This window comes from Rana temporaria, chromosome 3 (assembly GCF_905171775.1).
Source record: "Rana temporaria chromosome 3, aRanTem1.1, whole genome shotgun sequence".
Classification (NCBI taxonomy): Eukaryota; Metazoa; Chordata; class Amphibia; order Anura; family Ranidae; genus Rana; species Rana temporaria.
This window is the reverse complement of record NC_053491.1, coordinates 386,687,772-386,703,874: the sequence shown is the minus strand read 5'-3', so window position 1 is coordinate 386,703,874 and position 16,103 is coordinate 386,687,772. Positions and strand designations below refer to the sequence as shown.

The window sequence follows — 16,103 nt, the reverse complement described above, 5'->3', positions numbered from 1 at the left end:
AGGTGCCAATCATAAGCAACGGTGATTCTCCTGGAAATGATAAGCTTAGAGCACAACATTTAAACAAGTCACAAGTTAAAAAACTTGGCTTGCCATACCTCTGTTCCTGATCCAGGTAGGAAGTTCTTCACTGAAATCTTCTTTCCTAGAGCTGGAAATGGAGCATCTATGATGGCTCTCATGAATGGCTGCACCAGAGCTGGAGAGATGCCTCTCCTTTTCTCCACATCATCTAGAATCTGCAAGAATTGGTATAAGTGAGGATTTATATAAATAGTGAATAAAATAAGCTTAAAATTCATCTAAAGACTTTATTTTGGATAGTGTGGAAAGGACAAAACACCTGTCAGAATTGTATTGCCATCTGTGTCCCTGCTGGGGATATAGCCTACGTGAAAGGACCAGTTCCATAAAAAAATATAATATAATATAATATAATATAATATAATATAATATAATATAATATAATATAATATAATATAATATAATATATATATATATATATATATATATATATATATATATATATATATATATATACACACATATATACACACATATATACATAGTTTAATCCTATCTAGACCAGTCCTGTTTCTTCTATGTCCTCTCAATACGTGATAGTACAGGGCTTAGGAAAGTCATATTGATTTACCAAAACTGAAGAGTGTAAAAAACAAAAACAACGGTGCAACTGCACATGGTAGCCAATAGATTTCAACTTCAGCATGTTCAATTCAGCTTTGACAAACTAACCTGGAAGCCGATTGGTTTCTATGCAGAGCTGCACCAGATTTTGCACTTTCCAGTTTGAGTAAATCAACCCCATCTCCATCTTACACTTCAAAAAGGACTGGAAAAATATCTGTTGTACTGCAATTAGCTGAAGTATAATTGTGTTGGATTCAACTGCCATGTCTTAAAGAGTTAGGCTAGCCATACACAGATCTAATTTATTTTCTGCAACCACGGGTTGCAGGAACGAAATTTGCACGATTCCCTTTTAAAACAGACAGTGCTGACAGGGGACTCCCTCCTGCTGATGAATTGTCTTCTCCCGGCGGGGGAGAAGAGAGCAAGCAAATACAGCAGGCTGGTTTTCCCCAAGTTAATTGATCAGCTTGGTGCATTCAGCCTGCGCATTAATGGTTTGAAGAACCAGCTGAGATTCTAACGGTCTAGGGTTGACCTTAAGATGCCTGTGGATAGTGCCGAATCAGCAGGTAACTATACTGTCTGGACAGATTGAGTATAAGGAGGTATGTCAAATGAATACAGTGGAATTTGAAACAGATGAAGCAATACCCACATGCTGTAAATGGGAAGCAGGCATTGCTATGGTGTGACCCACAAACTAATACAGTGGTTCTCAACCTGGGGGTCAAATGATGATTTGCCAGGGGGGTCACCAAATCCTGGGCTGTTCCTGAAGCCCACACCGCTCTTCCTGCCTTTTGCGGCCCCCCCAGCAGGGCTGTCCATGGAGCCTGTGGCCGCCCAGTTGGGCTGTTCCTGTGGCCCCCCACCAAGGAGTAAGTGAAGAAATAAAAATAGAGAATACATGGAAGGGAAAGGAAAAGGGGGAGGAACCAAGAAAAAGGGAGAGAAGGAATAAGAGAAATAACAAGAAAGACGGCTAGAGAGAGGGATGGGAAAAATCAAGAAATTAGGATAGAGAGAGATACAAGGGAAAGAAAGGAGAACAAAGAGAAAGAGTGGCACATCCTAAAATGTACCATAAGGGGTTTTAACACTGTATGAGTGGAAGGTACTCAGGGAGCGCTAAATGTCTGTGGGTTAGGGGCGCAAATTACTTGTCTTGCCACGTAAATAATTTTACTGTTAGGGGTCCCCACAACTTGGGAAATTTTATCAAGGGGTCGTGGCGCCAGAAAGTTGAGAACCACTGAACTAATACTTTCCCCCTTTGTTTTCACCTTTATTGTGCTGCCATCAAATGAAAACAACCAATCTCCCTTACCCACCACTACAATGTCCTTGCACCTTTCTGTACCTTTGAGAAAAGGTTGAAGCAGCCCAACCGGCTGACAATACAGTAAACTTCAGGAAGTCTCTTTCCCTTTCCGCTGGGCTGTGGGAAAAAAAATGGAAGGTTTAGAGGCAAAGCATACTGGGAAAATCTTGGCAGCTGCATCTATACTAAACACAGTTAATGCAGTGCAGGTGGCTTTTTCATTATTACTTTATGTTTTTTTTGTGCATTAGTGAAGCATATGATGTAATATGTACATTGTTGCCGCTACAGGAACATTAAGGTTTAATGAGGGTTCAAAGATTTCCAAACTGTTTCCGTCACAGCTCAGTGACCACGACTTCTGCTGCCTCTCCTCTCAAACATTCCTACAAAGGAAATATTGCCCATACCAAACTGAGTTTTGGCAGTAGGATTCAAAGGGCAAAAGAACAAAACAGAACGCCAGCGTGACAGAACATATTGCTGCCAAAGCATTATTTAAAGCCCAATTGAGCATCCAGTTTAAATCCGCTAAATACATTCCAGGTGCATCAAAGCAAAATAGGTGTGCAAAGTCTTAGTTTTTCTTAGAAAGCAGACACTTTCTAAGTAGAAGTCTGTCCCCTGCAAGCATGCTGTATAGAAGAACTCTTGCTCTGTGTATAAGCATTGGTCTCTCTGCAGAGATCCATCACAGCCCCAATCAGAAAGGAGCACAAGTTTTGCTAAATGCAGACCTATGTCTGAATCAGCAGGGGATGTGTTGACCTATGCAGAGAGACTACTGCTTCCCCAGGATAAGCAGGGGGCCTTTTGTGTAACATGCTGGTAGGGGACAGGCTTTTCTACTGAAAAATAAATCTTAAACTTTGCACACCTTTTGTTTTAATGCATCTGGAAAAGGTTTACCTGATTTAAACTGAAAGTTCAATTGGGCTTGAGCCCAGGTTCACACTGGTGCGTTTTAACATGTCAAATCGGCGGCATTTGCACCAATTGGTGCACCGCTGCATCGATTTTAAAAAGTAGTTTCTGTACTACTTTTTGCGAAATCGGGGCCGACAAGCGGGAGTGCAGCTGAACTTACACGGCTTCATTCCCGCAGCCCAGTGTAAACCTGGGCTTAAAGAATGAAAAACATCCAGCACTGCAAGTGCAGTTGCTCCAGAGTTTAGTAAATGAGCAGAAGCTCTGCTGACTTCTATCATCCAATCATGTGCAAGCAAAATGCTGCTTTTTTTATTCTATGCATTAAGGTAGAGAACCTTCTGCCTTTTTAACCAACTTGAAGATCTCTGGGTAAGATGAATTTTAACACAGATGGGTTGTATATAATCAAATCATAGCTAGGGTTTCTATGATCAGCAGGGAGCATGAGTTTTGCCGATTGCAAAGCCAACTCTGACTTGACGCTATAGATGGATTTCCTCTTGCTAAGATTATGAATGCTATATACAAGCAATTGGATTTTATGGTTGATAAAAGTTGTATACTTTAAAATTACAAGTTTATCCTGGAGTTGAGCTTTCGGGCTTAATATTTTTGGGGCTATATTACAGGTTAAAAACACATACAGTCACAACCTGCGTTTTTGCTGGTATAAATAGTTCAGGGATGTGTTGGAGCCTCTGTCAGATATTAGTTGCATTTTAAGTCCCCACTGGGTAGAGGTCCAGGTGACCAGTTTCCGTTATTTCGTGTGCTGTGTCACAGGGATCGGAAGTAAAATCTCCCCAGTGGATTCCCAGACAGCAATAAAAACCCGACAGAAGTTCTAATAAAAAAAGGTCCGTCTTTGAAACTGGACTTCAAGGTTCAGGTATGGGCAGGGTTACATCATAGGGGTGCTGTAGCACGGGGGGCATTTTTTAGCTTAGGAACACAATTTACACTTGCTGAAATTATGGAAGAAGAGTTTTGATTCATAGAGTTGCGTTTTATTTACCAAAAGTCGTCTACAGTAACCGAATCTCCGACTACCATCTTCCCCGGTCAACACAAACGAGAAAGTCTCACTAAAAGAAAGAATAAAAAAAAAAAAAAAAAAAGTTTGGTAATTCTGTGAGGAATTCTTCATACATTCCTTTGCTTTTTCTGTAGCTGCAGGCCTAAAATGTTTTCACCCTTACCATCTACTGCGGTAATTCACACAACCAGAATGGAGCAGCGTATGGTGGATCTGGGATTGGTGTACATGATCATGTGATCACCCCTTTCCAAGGGCAAAGATTGACATTCTAGAGCCGATTACATATGAACATTATTGTCTAAGGAAATCGGAGCCATCAATAGGGTTTTCAACTCGGAACAGAACTAATGATAGGGCTCAGGTCTGGGTAGCATGAACTTTGGCTGTACATGTTTGCGTAAAATTAACTTTTTTCAAAAATTAAAGAACGGGTAAATAATCCAGCATGCAAAAATTTATGAACTATTTGAAAAATATGTAAAAGCTGAACTCCAGCCTTCCCTCTAATCTTGTACAGGCTCCTCTCCTCTACTGAAATTGCTTACTCTGATTTTACTGCACAGCAAGTTTCTCACAATGTGCATTAGAGCTGCGGGTGCTGCAATATTCCCAGGATGGTACTGCATACACAGCACCCTGCTAGCCCCTTCCATCAGCCGTAATCTGCCTGCATTACATATAAAAGCACAGAGAACCAATGATGGTGTCAATGGGTCTAAAATTAGGTATGCAATGAAGAGGGAAAGCTTTTATTTACGTGTAGTAAATTAGTAGGTCAACGATGGGGAAAGTAGGAACCAGGAAATGCAAAAAACACACATCTTTGAGAAGGCAATTTGGGATCGGGTAGTAGATGGATGTGACCAGTACCAAGACAATGATCTTTTTTGTCCTTGCTGAAGTACTTTGGGGGGGGCAGGGTTGGGGGGGGGGGGGGGATGTTCAAGCAGATCATTTTCCCTCAAAGTCTCCATAACAGAATGGGAAGATGTGCAGAAGTTCAGCAGTAAGGATGAGCTCCAGCGTGTTCGCATAGTACACGTGCAGAGCCCGCCAGGAAGTCTGCACGGCACTGCGCTTATCACAGCCAGGGAGACATTTCCCCGATCTCTGCAGCCGAGCATCGGGAAATGTCTCCCAGGCTGTGATTAGCACAGCGCCGTGCAGACTTCCTGGCGGGCTCTGCACGTGTACTATGCGAACACGCTGGAGCTCATCCTTATTCAGCAGTGAGAACTCAGGCAGGGCTGACAAGATGGTTTAGAATTACAGTGAAGCAGAGGCACTGTGCTGTCAGCTAAAAATTGAAATTTAGGAGCTTACTGGATTTCTTGCAGATTAAGTATATTTCCGTATATGCAACGTTTTTTAACAGACAAACCATAGGCAAATGTGCATGTACTGTAGAGAATGTTTTTGTTTTACCCAGACCCCAGTGCCTGCATCTCATATAGGTTTTAAGGAGCCATCAGAAAAAAATCTACAGTTTGTTCTCCTAAACCAGCCTTTTTTTGGGGGGCTAGAGTAATGGTTAAAACCACCTACAGTTTTTGCACCATTATAAAGATCCCCCTTCACTTCCTGTACACTCAACAGGAAGTGAGAGGATATCTTTGCAATACGAGGGGAAATCTCCTATTAGACATCTAGTATCTCCATTGGAAGATTTTAATATTCTGGAGGAAAATACTATTTATGGATTTACCCCAATTTTGATTCTCTGGTGATCAGGAAAATTGGAAAGAGTGAATCTTCCTAATGGGGATGGTCAGAGACTGAGGACATACTACAAGAGTGGTAAGAGACAGGATGCAAACATACTGGGAACAGGTTGCTAGAGGCTTCTGGAGATCACCAACATTACAATCCTTTTACAAACCAATGCTCCATCAATGCGTCATGGTCGGAGGGCTGCAGCACAACAAATACCAAAAGGGCCACAAGTTGGGCACCAGGGGCCTAAAGTAACAGGTTGCCCATCTGTGTGCGAATAACGTTATTCAATACACTGTGTCAGCAGATAAGCAACATTTAAAGGTCTCATAGTAGAGATGCACTTTACCTGTCAAACTGAGTCACTGGTGTCCAGTCTTTAGCATCTGGGAAACAGAACTGTGGAATGGCTTTGAACTGATCGCCGGCTTCCCGCATGAACTTGAACGATCGCTCCAGCTGAAATATGAACATCAAATGTTAAAACCCGCAGTGTGGGAGTTGCCTGTCTCTATAAACACACCCCAACTTATTGCCCTGTAATTAACACTTGACAAACCACAGTTATGCTGGATTGGTGACAAATAACATGTCTGTTCATTTTGTGAGATACAAAACAAACATATGCAGTTCTTGTAAATTGTACAAGCATTGTCACTGTACAAACAGGTGTTAACTGAAAGATTTCTCCAACCAGTACAAGTTGTCTCCCAACACAAAGTAGAGGCAATTTCTATAAGAATATCTATGCTGCAACCGTTAAGGGGCCTTCTACATTTTTGGGGCTGAAATAGAACCAATAACACAGCAAGAAGGTGAAGAAAGTGGTCATTTAGCTACACAATCTGCTAGAAAATAATAGTACCCATTTCAAAATAAATTTCTTTAGCGTGAAGTGAAAATATTGATTTACAGATATAAAAAAATATATATATAAAAATACATGCACAACTAAAATACTTCTAAAAATAAATACATTATCACAATATGTTAATTAAAATTTAAATCTATAGTGCATTATTTATTTTTTTGCTTAGGAAATTGCAAGAGAAGAATCTTCTAAAACCCTATCTGCATAGCTCCCAACTGACACTGATTTTGGGGGACTGTCCCTGATTTGAAGCCCTCGGTCTCTCATCGCTCCACATTTGTCCCTCATTTTGGTCTGAGCTCTATAGATGTATATAAAATGCACGTTTTATCTATCAAAAAGTGTTTTCCAGCGCTAAACCTGTAATCTGATTTCTAAATTGCTGCCTTTGTAAATTCCAAAAGCCAATATAAAAGGAATAGTAGTGGTAAAAAAAGCACTTGTGGGTTTAACCAATCTTTTTTTGTACAATGCTCATTTAAGGGGGCGTGGCAGTGGGGTGTGTCTTATGCCTACATACTTTTGCCGATAGGTGTTCCTCATTCCCATCTCAAAAAGTTGTGAGGCATGTATCCGATTTACTTTCACTTTGTTACCAAGGCTTGATTTACCCAGACTTAAAGGCCATGGCCTTCCAACTGCCACCCCATCAGAATAAGAGTGTCTCATTGGTGGCACTCATTGAATAGTGTGATGGAACCTATCCATGAAGTCCGTGAAAGTCATGCCCCAGTAACAAAAAAAAAAAAAAAACCACCACACACACACACACACACACAATGGGGTTGATTTACTAAAGGCAAATACACTGTGCACTACAAGTACACTGCAAGTGCACTTGGAAGTGCAGTCGCTGTAGATCTGAGGGGAAGATCTGAAATGAGGGGAAGCTCTACTGATTTTATTATCCAATCATGTGCAAGCAAAAAATGCTGTTTTTTATTTTCCTTGCACGTCCCTCTTCAGATCTATAGTGATTGCACTTCCAAGTGCACTTGCAGTGCACAGTGGATTTGCCATTAGTGAATAAACCCCAATATCTTTTATGATCCCAAGCAGGTTGAAAAAAAAATGTGTATGGTGCGACACACATACTCTGAACAAATTATTTTCAGACACCCTTACCTTGAGCGGGAACTGCTGGGTGATCTCCGGAACATACACAGTACCAGATGGCTTCTTCTGCAGGGACACCACAACAAAGTACTCAAACAACTGCCGCTCCTGATACTCTATGAGATCTCGCTCCAAAGTTTGGTACCGCGGGGTGAGGCTCATTCTGGACTTGACATTCACCAGTCGCTGGCTGTGTGCTGCAAGACAGAGCAATACAATAAAAAGCAGAAGGTACAATTTTAGGAGATGGTTTTCTACAAAGTGGTAGCTTGCGTCATCCAACTGTGGGGTTATAGACCAGAGTTTTCACCTTAAAATACTAAAGGCAGAGTTCTTACTTTATGTTTTTTTTTATCTTAGTACAGTACAATTTATGGGCATTAGGGCTCAATTCACACTGCCGCGACTTGGGATAAGATTTGTGAGACCCCCCAAGTCATGTGAAATCCCAGAAAAAAGGTTCCTGTACTACTTCAAGAAGACTCGACTTCTATTCTACTCTATACTTAAAGCGGGGGTTCACCCAAAAATCAACATTCTGCCATTAGATCCAGCATACTGCCGACATCTGCAGTATGCTGTTTTTTTTGTACTTATCGTTTTATCAGCCGTTGTTATCCGGCTCCGAGTGACACTCGAGTGTTTACGGCGCCTGCGCAGTCAGCTCTACACGGCAGGCGCCGTAAACACCCGAGTGTCACCTCGGGTATTTTCGGAAGGCGTGATGCACTTTAGCAGCCCGTCAATCAAATCCGCTTGGCTTAGGAACGCCCATTCCCGGCAGAAATCCCCGCTCGGAGCCGGATAACAACGGCTGATAAAACGATAAGTACAAAAAAAAAAAAACACACACACACACACACAACATACTGCAGATGTCAGCAGTATGCTGGATCTAATGGCAGAAAGTTGATTTTTGAGTGAACCTCCACTTTAATGGAATTTAATGTTGACCAGCCTGAGGACATCAGCAGGGAAAAAAAAAAAAAAACTGCGGGGGAAATCTCAGGATTTAAAAGGCACTTACAGCAAAAGTTTTTTTTTTGTTTTAGCTTTTAATTAGCTGTTCAATTTAACCAATTTTCTTGGCTGTACTGTTGCTTGACAAGAATACATGTACAGATCAACTATAATGGCAAGATCAGTAACATGGTTTTAAAATAAAGACTGCATGTCTCTCCCACAGCTACTGCTATCTACAGTGATAATGATTATAAGATGTTCTCAAAATATTTGCATTCATAATATAGAAACATTCGCTCTTGGGGAGGCCACAAAAAGGGATCTTCTTCCCTGGGTCAGGAAGAATCGGCCAGAGCAGCCTGGGTTTTGGCCTTCCTCTGCGTCGTTGAGGTTCATAAAAGACTAAAAGGGGTTGTAAAGGTTCTTTTTTTTATTTTTTCAAAATAGGTTCCTTTAAGCTAGTGCATTGTTGGTTCACCAACCTTTTTCCTTCTAAATGTTTTTTTTTTTTTTTTCTTTGTCTGAATTTCTCACTTCCTGTGCCTCCAGTAAGCTTTCCCCTATCTGAGCCGTTCTGGCTGGGGCATAGTCAGAACACAGCGTCTCCCCGCAGGGATGTAGTCCCAAGGGAGGGGGCGAACACGCTGACTAACCCCCAGCCAGAACAGCTCGGATGATGGGGGCAAGCTTACTGGAGGAACAGAAAGTGGGAAATTCAGACAAAGGGAAAAAAAAATTAGAAGGGAAATCAAAGGAAAAAAGGTAAGTGAACCAACAAAGCACTAGCTTAAAGGAACCTATTTAGCAAAAAAAAACAAAAAAACACCATTTACCCTGACAAAATAAGGGCAATTATATTAAATGACATGCTAGGAGAGGGGAAAAAAAAAAAAAAAAAAAAAATACCCAGTTAAAGTTTTACCTTTCAGCTTCTCTTCTGTGTCACTGTCCGATTCACTGTTGTCATCAGTCACTAGAAAAAGGAAAAAATGTATTATTCCCACTGACAATAACTGGAGCACACAGGAATTACTTATTTCTATTATGCAACCTGAGCTGACAAGGTCCAACCCGAGCCAAAGTTTTTTTTGTTTTGGATAGTGTGGGAAAGACTAGAAATGTAAGTTTTAATTACTGTCTTTGTTCCCCCTTTAACATATTTCATCTCACTTCCTGTCTGTGTGTCACAGACGCCAGCCAAAATGGGAAGGGATGGAAACCTAAGCAATAAGAGCACCGACATCAAATTTTCTAGTAAAATTAGAAGAATTCTGTGCTTTTCCTGTGAAGATTTTCCTTTACATCCAACCTGTTAGTTTACAGACAGCAAAGCAGTGAATGCCACTTTCACCAAAAACATTTGCTGGGGGTGAATCACTCATTTAAAACATGCATTCACCTACAGTAAATGTCTGCTGAGTTACATATAGTGGGGACATTTTTTTGATCCCCTGCAGATTTTGTAAGTTTGCCCACTTACAAAGAAATTAAAGGTCTATAATTTTTATCATGGGTGAATTTTAAATGATAAAGAATATCAACCAAAAATCCAGAAAAAAAAAAAAACACATAATACAAATATTATAAATTAAGTTGCAGTTTAGTGAGTAAAATAAGTATTTGATCCCCAAGCAAAACATGACTTGGTACTTGGTGGAGAAACCTTTCTTGGCAAGCAGAGGTATGAGGTTTCTTGTAGTTGGGTATCCGGTTTGCAAACATCTCAGGAGGGAATTTGGTCCACTCTTTACAGATCTTTTCTAAATCCTTAAAGTGGATGTAAACCCTCACATATACCCAGTAAATCGCGGTTACGCAGCCACGGCTGAGTGGGAAAGGGGTCTTGCTGAGGAATCAGACTGTAACCTGAGCTGGGTGGAAGTGTTCTCACTGCGGTCAGATGCTCAAGAAACCGGAAGTGACGCTCTGGGTCTCATGAAAGCACCCCCCTACAGACCCAGCAACCCCCAACCACCAAAGGACACATAATGCCAGCATGGGAGTGTTCGGAGCGCAGAGCCCTGCACCCCGAGGGCAGTCTAAAAGCCGGCCAATAGATCTTCTTGCCTCCAATCACATGATTGTGATGATGTAATGCTTCCCATAGTACCTGTCTGTCTGGTGCCCCCAACAACCGCTCCCCCCGCACACACTAAAGGGACTTTATTTATCGTTTTATGGACGGATCGCAAGACTTTCAATCATGTCTGTGCCTCCACTAAGAGGTCTCTATTTCCCCTATTCCACAAGGGGTGTATTTATAACACTGTATACAGTGAGGGGGGAAATTTGATCCCCTGCCGATTTCAATGAAGAGCCTATCATTTGTATCATTGTCCTGCATTACTAACAGTTTAATTTTTCAGTTTGCGCCTCCCCCAAAAATTAGAGCACCTGCTGCCACTGCTGGTGACCAATACAATGACTTGAGTGCTCCACTGAAGTATTAAAGTCCAAAAAAAATATTGAGAAGTGTTGTATATTTTTTCCCTGAATACATTTTGTATCAGTTGCAGCCATGACGAAGGGGGCATCTTTGAACTCTGAAATGTGTTGGCAATTTTACAACCACCCATTACCCTTCCAGTATTTGATCATTGACAGAAGTTCTGATCCTTTGTCCCTCCAAAGCTAAAAAAAAAAAATATTTGTAAAATAAAACAGCAATTGAATTACCTCTCCCAGAGTTATTGTCTGTAGACTGTGTCAACCTCTTCACCTTTTTTTTCCCCCGCCGTACCTCGTATATGGAATTAATTCGCATCACCAACTATATAAAAAGTAGCAGGGTTACAAAAAATAATAAAAACACACACCACACACAGCGAAAAGTTTAGTTTGAAAACACCAAGTGATATTTAATACAATTCTGTGTAAGAGATTTCTGATTACCTTTGGGATTTTTCTCCTCCGTCTCCCATTCTGTTGGTCTCCAGAACTGAAGAAATTGTCATCCGGGCTGCTTGGAGATGACGGAGGGCTGAGTTTACTGGGAGAAGCCCCGCCATCCCTCCCCAGCTTCCTTATGTCCAACAGCTTGAAGCTGCGCCGCTCTGAGTTTTGCCTGAAGAAAGGAGGCTTCTGCTGTGCCTGGCGACAACACGGAGAAAGTGTATTGTACATTAACGGACATTTCATACCCAAAGCAGGCATGAGTATGTTACTTCTCCTTTCACTATCACAGGTTGGGGGTGGGACAAGCCTTTAAATGTTTCTTAACCACAGCAGAAAAAAAGTTAGGTCATCCACCCTGCATGGCGGGGCTGTGCTTTGTAGATCTCAGGACTGGATGCACAAAAATACATATTTTGGCAAAAAAACAATGTGCACATATGTATTGCATTGAGGGCCAGTTCACACCAGATTCAGTTCTGTACGTTTTTTGTCTGCACTAAAAACGCATACACAGTGGGCTAGATTCAGGTACCTTTTGCGCTTTTTTTACAGAGGCGCAGGGCAACGTTTTTGCCCTGTGCCCCCGCAATTTTTCTGCGCTACCCGCGATTCACGGAGCAGTAGGTGACTGTAGGTCAGTAAATTGTGTGTGCGCTCCAGCAAAATGCCCGGCGTAAGGGCGCGCAATTTAAATGATCCCGTAAGGGGCGGGAATCATTTAAATTAGGCGCGTTCCCGCGCCGAGCGTAGAGCGCATGCTCCGTCGGGAAACTTTCCCGCCGTGCATTGCGGTAAATGACGTCGCAAGGACGTCATTTGCTTCTAAGTGAACGTGAATGGCGTCCAGCGCCATTCACGATTCACTTACGCAAACTACGTAAAATTTTAAATTTTGCGACGCGGGAACGACGGGTATACGCAACATTGGCTGCCCCTGCTAATAGCAGGGGCAGCCTTACGCGAAAACCGCAGTACGCAAACTGCGTACGCAGGGCTCGCGCAACGTTGTGAATCGGCGTTAGTATGCAATTTGCATACTATACGCAGAGCACAACGGGAACGCCACCTAGCGGCCATCGCAAGAATGCAGCCTAAGATATACGGGCATAAAAGCCTTATGCCACGCATATCTTAGGCTGCAGTCGGCTTAACGAGGTTCCTGAATCAGGAGCATTCGTTACGCCGGCGCAAGTAAGCAATTGCGCTGCGTAACTATGGTTACGCAGGCGCAATTGCTCTCTGAATCCAGGCCAGTGTTTTCCATGTATTCCAATGGTTCTAGTTCACATCAACGCAGTCACAGTTCGTCAGTTTCCGCACTGCAAACTGACTGCACTGGCAGAGGCGGCTCTAGGCTTTGTGAGGCCTTAGGCAAAATTTAGACACGAGGCCCCACTCACACCCATAATGGATAAAGTTTCCACCGCCTGGCCTGACTCCTGACCCGAATAGGCAGCTGACCAGACACAGAGAGGCCAGGTGAGCGGCGCGGGCTGAAGGAGCAGCTCAGATGCTTTAGGGCCCCACATAGACTTGCGGCCCGCCTGGTGTGCCCTATGGCTGCCCGCACAGCTTTTACAGATGGCACCTGGAGACTGTTGGTCAGTCCAGTGATCGAGCAGAGGCAAATTAGGCGGCCGCGAGTCCCCTGTGAGTGCGAGGCCTTAGGCGACCGCCTAATTAGAGAGCCGCCTCTGTGCACTGGTGTGAACTAGAGCCATTGGAAGACATGGAAAACACTGCATGAATTTTTAGTGCAGAAAAAAAAACGCACGAACGGTTCAACCTTAAGGGCCAGTTCACACCACATGCAGTCCAGTGCGTTTTTTTTCCTGCATCAAAAATGCATGGAAAGTAGGTTATATGGTTTAGTTCACACCAGTGCTTACATTTCCAGATAAAAAAAAAAAAAAAGTAGAACATGCCGCATTTTACCTGCACTGGAATGCTGTTAAGCGCATCAAAAACTCACTGGAACGCACCAAAAACACACTTGTCCTTATTTAAGGTTAATAAAAAAAGAGGGGTAAAAAACAAAACAAAAAAAAAAAAAAAGAGAACTGACTGCATTAAAAATGTACCAAAAAGCACAGGAATGCATAAAAAAAAAAAATGTGCCTGGAACGCATCAAAAAAGCACCTGGAACGCATCCGGATGGTGTTTCTATAGTGTGAACTGGCCCTGAGTGCTAGTTCACACCAGACGCAGTTCTGTGCACTTTTTTTCTGCACAAAATGCAGTGTTTTCAAACGTCTTTAGTTCACACAAGTGCAGTCAGTTTCCGGTCAGTTTCTGCATCAGAAACTGACTGCATGGTGTGAACTAGAGCCATTGGAATACATGGAAAACACAATGGCCCAGATTCAAGTAGAATCGCGCAATATTTGCGTGGGCAAAGAGCAAATTTTTTTCTCTGCGCCCACGCAAATATTGCGCTTTGCCCGCGATTCACGGAGCAGTTGCTCCGTAAATTGCGCGGGCAATATGCTAAGCAGCCGGGCGCAAGGCTGCCTAATGTAAATGATCCCGCCGGGGGCGGGAATCATTTAAATTAGGCGCGCTCCCGCGCCGAGCGAACGCATGCTCCGTCGGGAAACTTTCCCAACGTGCATTGCGGCAAATGACGTCGCAAGGACGTCATTTGCTTGTAAGTGAACGTGAATGGCGTCCAGCGCCATTCACGGTTCACTTACGTAAACGACGTCAAATTTAAACGTCGCGAGCGGGAGGCGCAGCTATACTTTAGCATTGGCTGCGCCTGCTATTAGCAGGAGCAACCTTATGCTAAAGGCGCCGTACGGAAACTCCGTACCTTGCGTGAGAAGGGCCCGCGCAACTTTTGTGAATCGGTGGTAGTATGCAATTTGCATACTACACGCCGATCACAAAGGCCGCGCCCCCTAGCGGCCAACGCAAGAATGCAGCCTGGGATGTGAAGGCATAAGGAGGCTTATGTCTGTCACATCCTAGGCTGCAGTCGGTGTAACGAGGTTCCTGAATCAGGAGCACTCGTTACACCGGAGCAAGTAAGCACTTGCGCCGCGCAACTATGGTTGCGCGGGCGCAAGTGCTTCTTGAATCTGGGCCTGTGCATGCATTTTTAGTGCAGGAAAAAAGCGCACGGAACAGAACTGCATCTGGTGTGAACTAGCACTTAGAAACTCATCTGACCACCCTGAAAGTTCTGGGGTTTTGCTTTGGTCTTTATCATTATAAAGCTTTGGGTGAGACTTCTATTACATACATTATATACAAACCCAATATTAGGTCGCCAGTTTGAGAAAGCCTAGTGCTACAAGCCACTGTCTTTACCTTGCTCAGTGTTCCAGGAACAGGGGCCACAGGTCCTGGAACACACTTCTTTCCTATGCTCCGACTGTCCGTCTCAATGTCTTCATATGGATTTTCCTTTGATGGGGGATCTAGAATGACAGAAGCATGGAAAATATAATCAATTTTAAAAAGAACGTCCAAGCCCATCTTAAGCTTGAGATTGTATAATATAATCAGCCAGACAGTAGCACATGCCAATTTTCTTACATAGCAATTCAAGTCCATTCTGCCCTCTTCTAAAGCGGACATATTTACGAGTATTATAATGATGCTTGGTTATGATATTACTTGTTATAAGCCAACTCCCCTCCTCTTCCTGTCTGGATGACGGTTTACAGGGTATAGAGACATATAGCCGGATTTGCAAAGACTTACGCCGACGTATCTACTGATACTCCGCGCAAGTCCGCGGATGCGCCGTCGTATCTATGCGCTTGATTCTGCAAAGGAGATACGCCTGAATTTCGGCTCCATCCGACCGACGCAAGTCTCCTACGCCGTATCTTGAGCGCATATTTACGCTGACCGCTAGGGGCGCTTTCATTGATTTACGCGTCAAATATGTAAATGATCTAGATATGCCGATTCACGAACGTACTTGCGCCCGTCGCAGTAAGCTACGCCGTTTACGTAAGGCGTACGTCCGGCGTAAAGATAAACCACCAAATAGCAGGTGTAAGTCATGTTAGGGTATGGACGTCGGAACAGCCGTCGGATTTTACGTCGTTTGCGCAAGTCGTACGTGAATGGGGCTGGGCGTAGGTTACGTTCACGTCGAAGGCATTGAGCCGTCGTATCTTAGGGAGTATATGCGACGTGATTCTCAGCATGCGCGCGCATACGCCGTTCGTTCGGCCCTTCATTTACATGGGGTCACGCTTCATTGTAATACATCACGCCCACTACCTGCCTACTTTGAATTAGGCGGGCTTACGCCGGCCCATTTACGCTACGCCGCCGTAACTTAGGGAGCAAGTGCTTTGTGAATACTGGTCTTGCCTCTCTATGTTACGTCGGCGTAGCGCATATGAGCTGCGCTACGCCCGCTCAGATATACGCCGCTCTTCCTGAATCCGGCTAATAGTTAACCGATTCCTTTTAAGAACGATTAAAAACAGATGAAAATCAATCATATAATGTACCTGTAGTTTTTTAGTTTCGTTTTTGCATTTAGTTTCGTTTTAGAGAAGTGATGGTTTGGAACATGAAACTAGAAACTCCCAGTTAGGATGAAGGAAAAAAGCTGGGACAGCCGCACTCTAAAAAA

General features: G+C 43.2%; 1 protein-coding gene across 3 annotated transcripts in view; it reads right to left on the bottom strand.

The window, feature by feature from the left end:
• Positions 1-16,103, bottom strand: part of DENND2A (DENN domain containing 2A) — a 172,969-nt gene that overhangs the window by 29,060 nt on the left and 127,806 nt on the right. For all 3 annotated transcript variants that reach the window (XM_040345728.1, XM_040345729.1, XM_040345731.1), the window contains 9 exons: positions 14,816-14,925; positions 11,500-11,697; positions 11,284-11,377; positions 9,530-9,580; positions 7,654-7,841; positions 6,007-6,116; positions 3,921-3,990; positions 2,015-2,092; positions 99-239 (listed from right to left, as the gene is read on the bottom strand). In XM_040345728.1, coding sequence (XP_040201662.1) covers positions 99-239; positions 2,015-2,092; positions 3,921-3,990; positions 6,007-6,116; positions 7,654-7,841; positions 9,530-9,580; positions 11,284-11,377; positions 11,500-11,697; positions 14,816-14,925 — 1,040 coding nt within the window. The remainder of the gene's footprint in view (positions 1-98; positions 240-2,014; positions 2,093-3,920; positions 3,991-6,006; positions 6,117-7,653; positions 7,842-9,529; positions 9,581-11,283; positions 11,378-11,499; positions 11,698-14,815; positions 14,926-16,103) is intronic.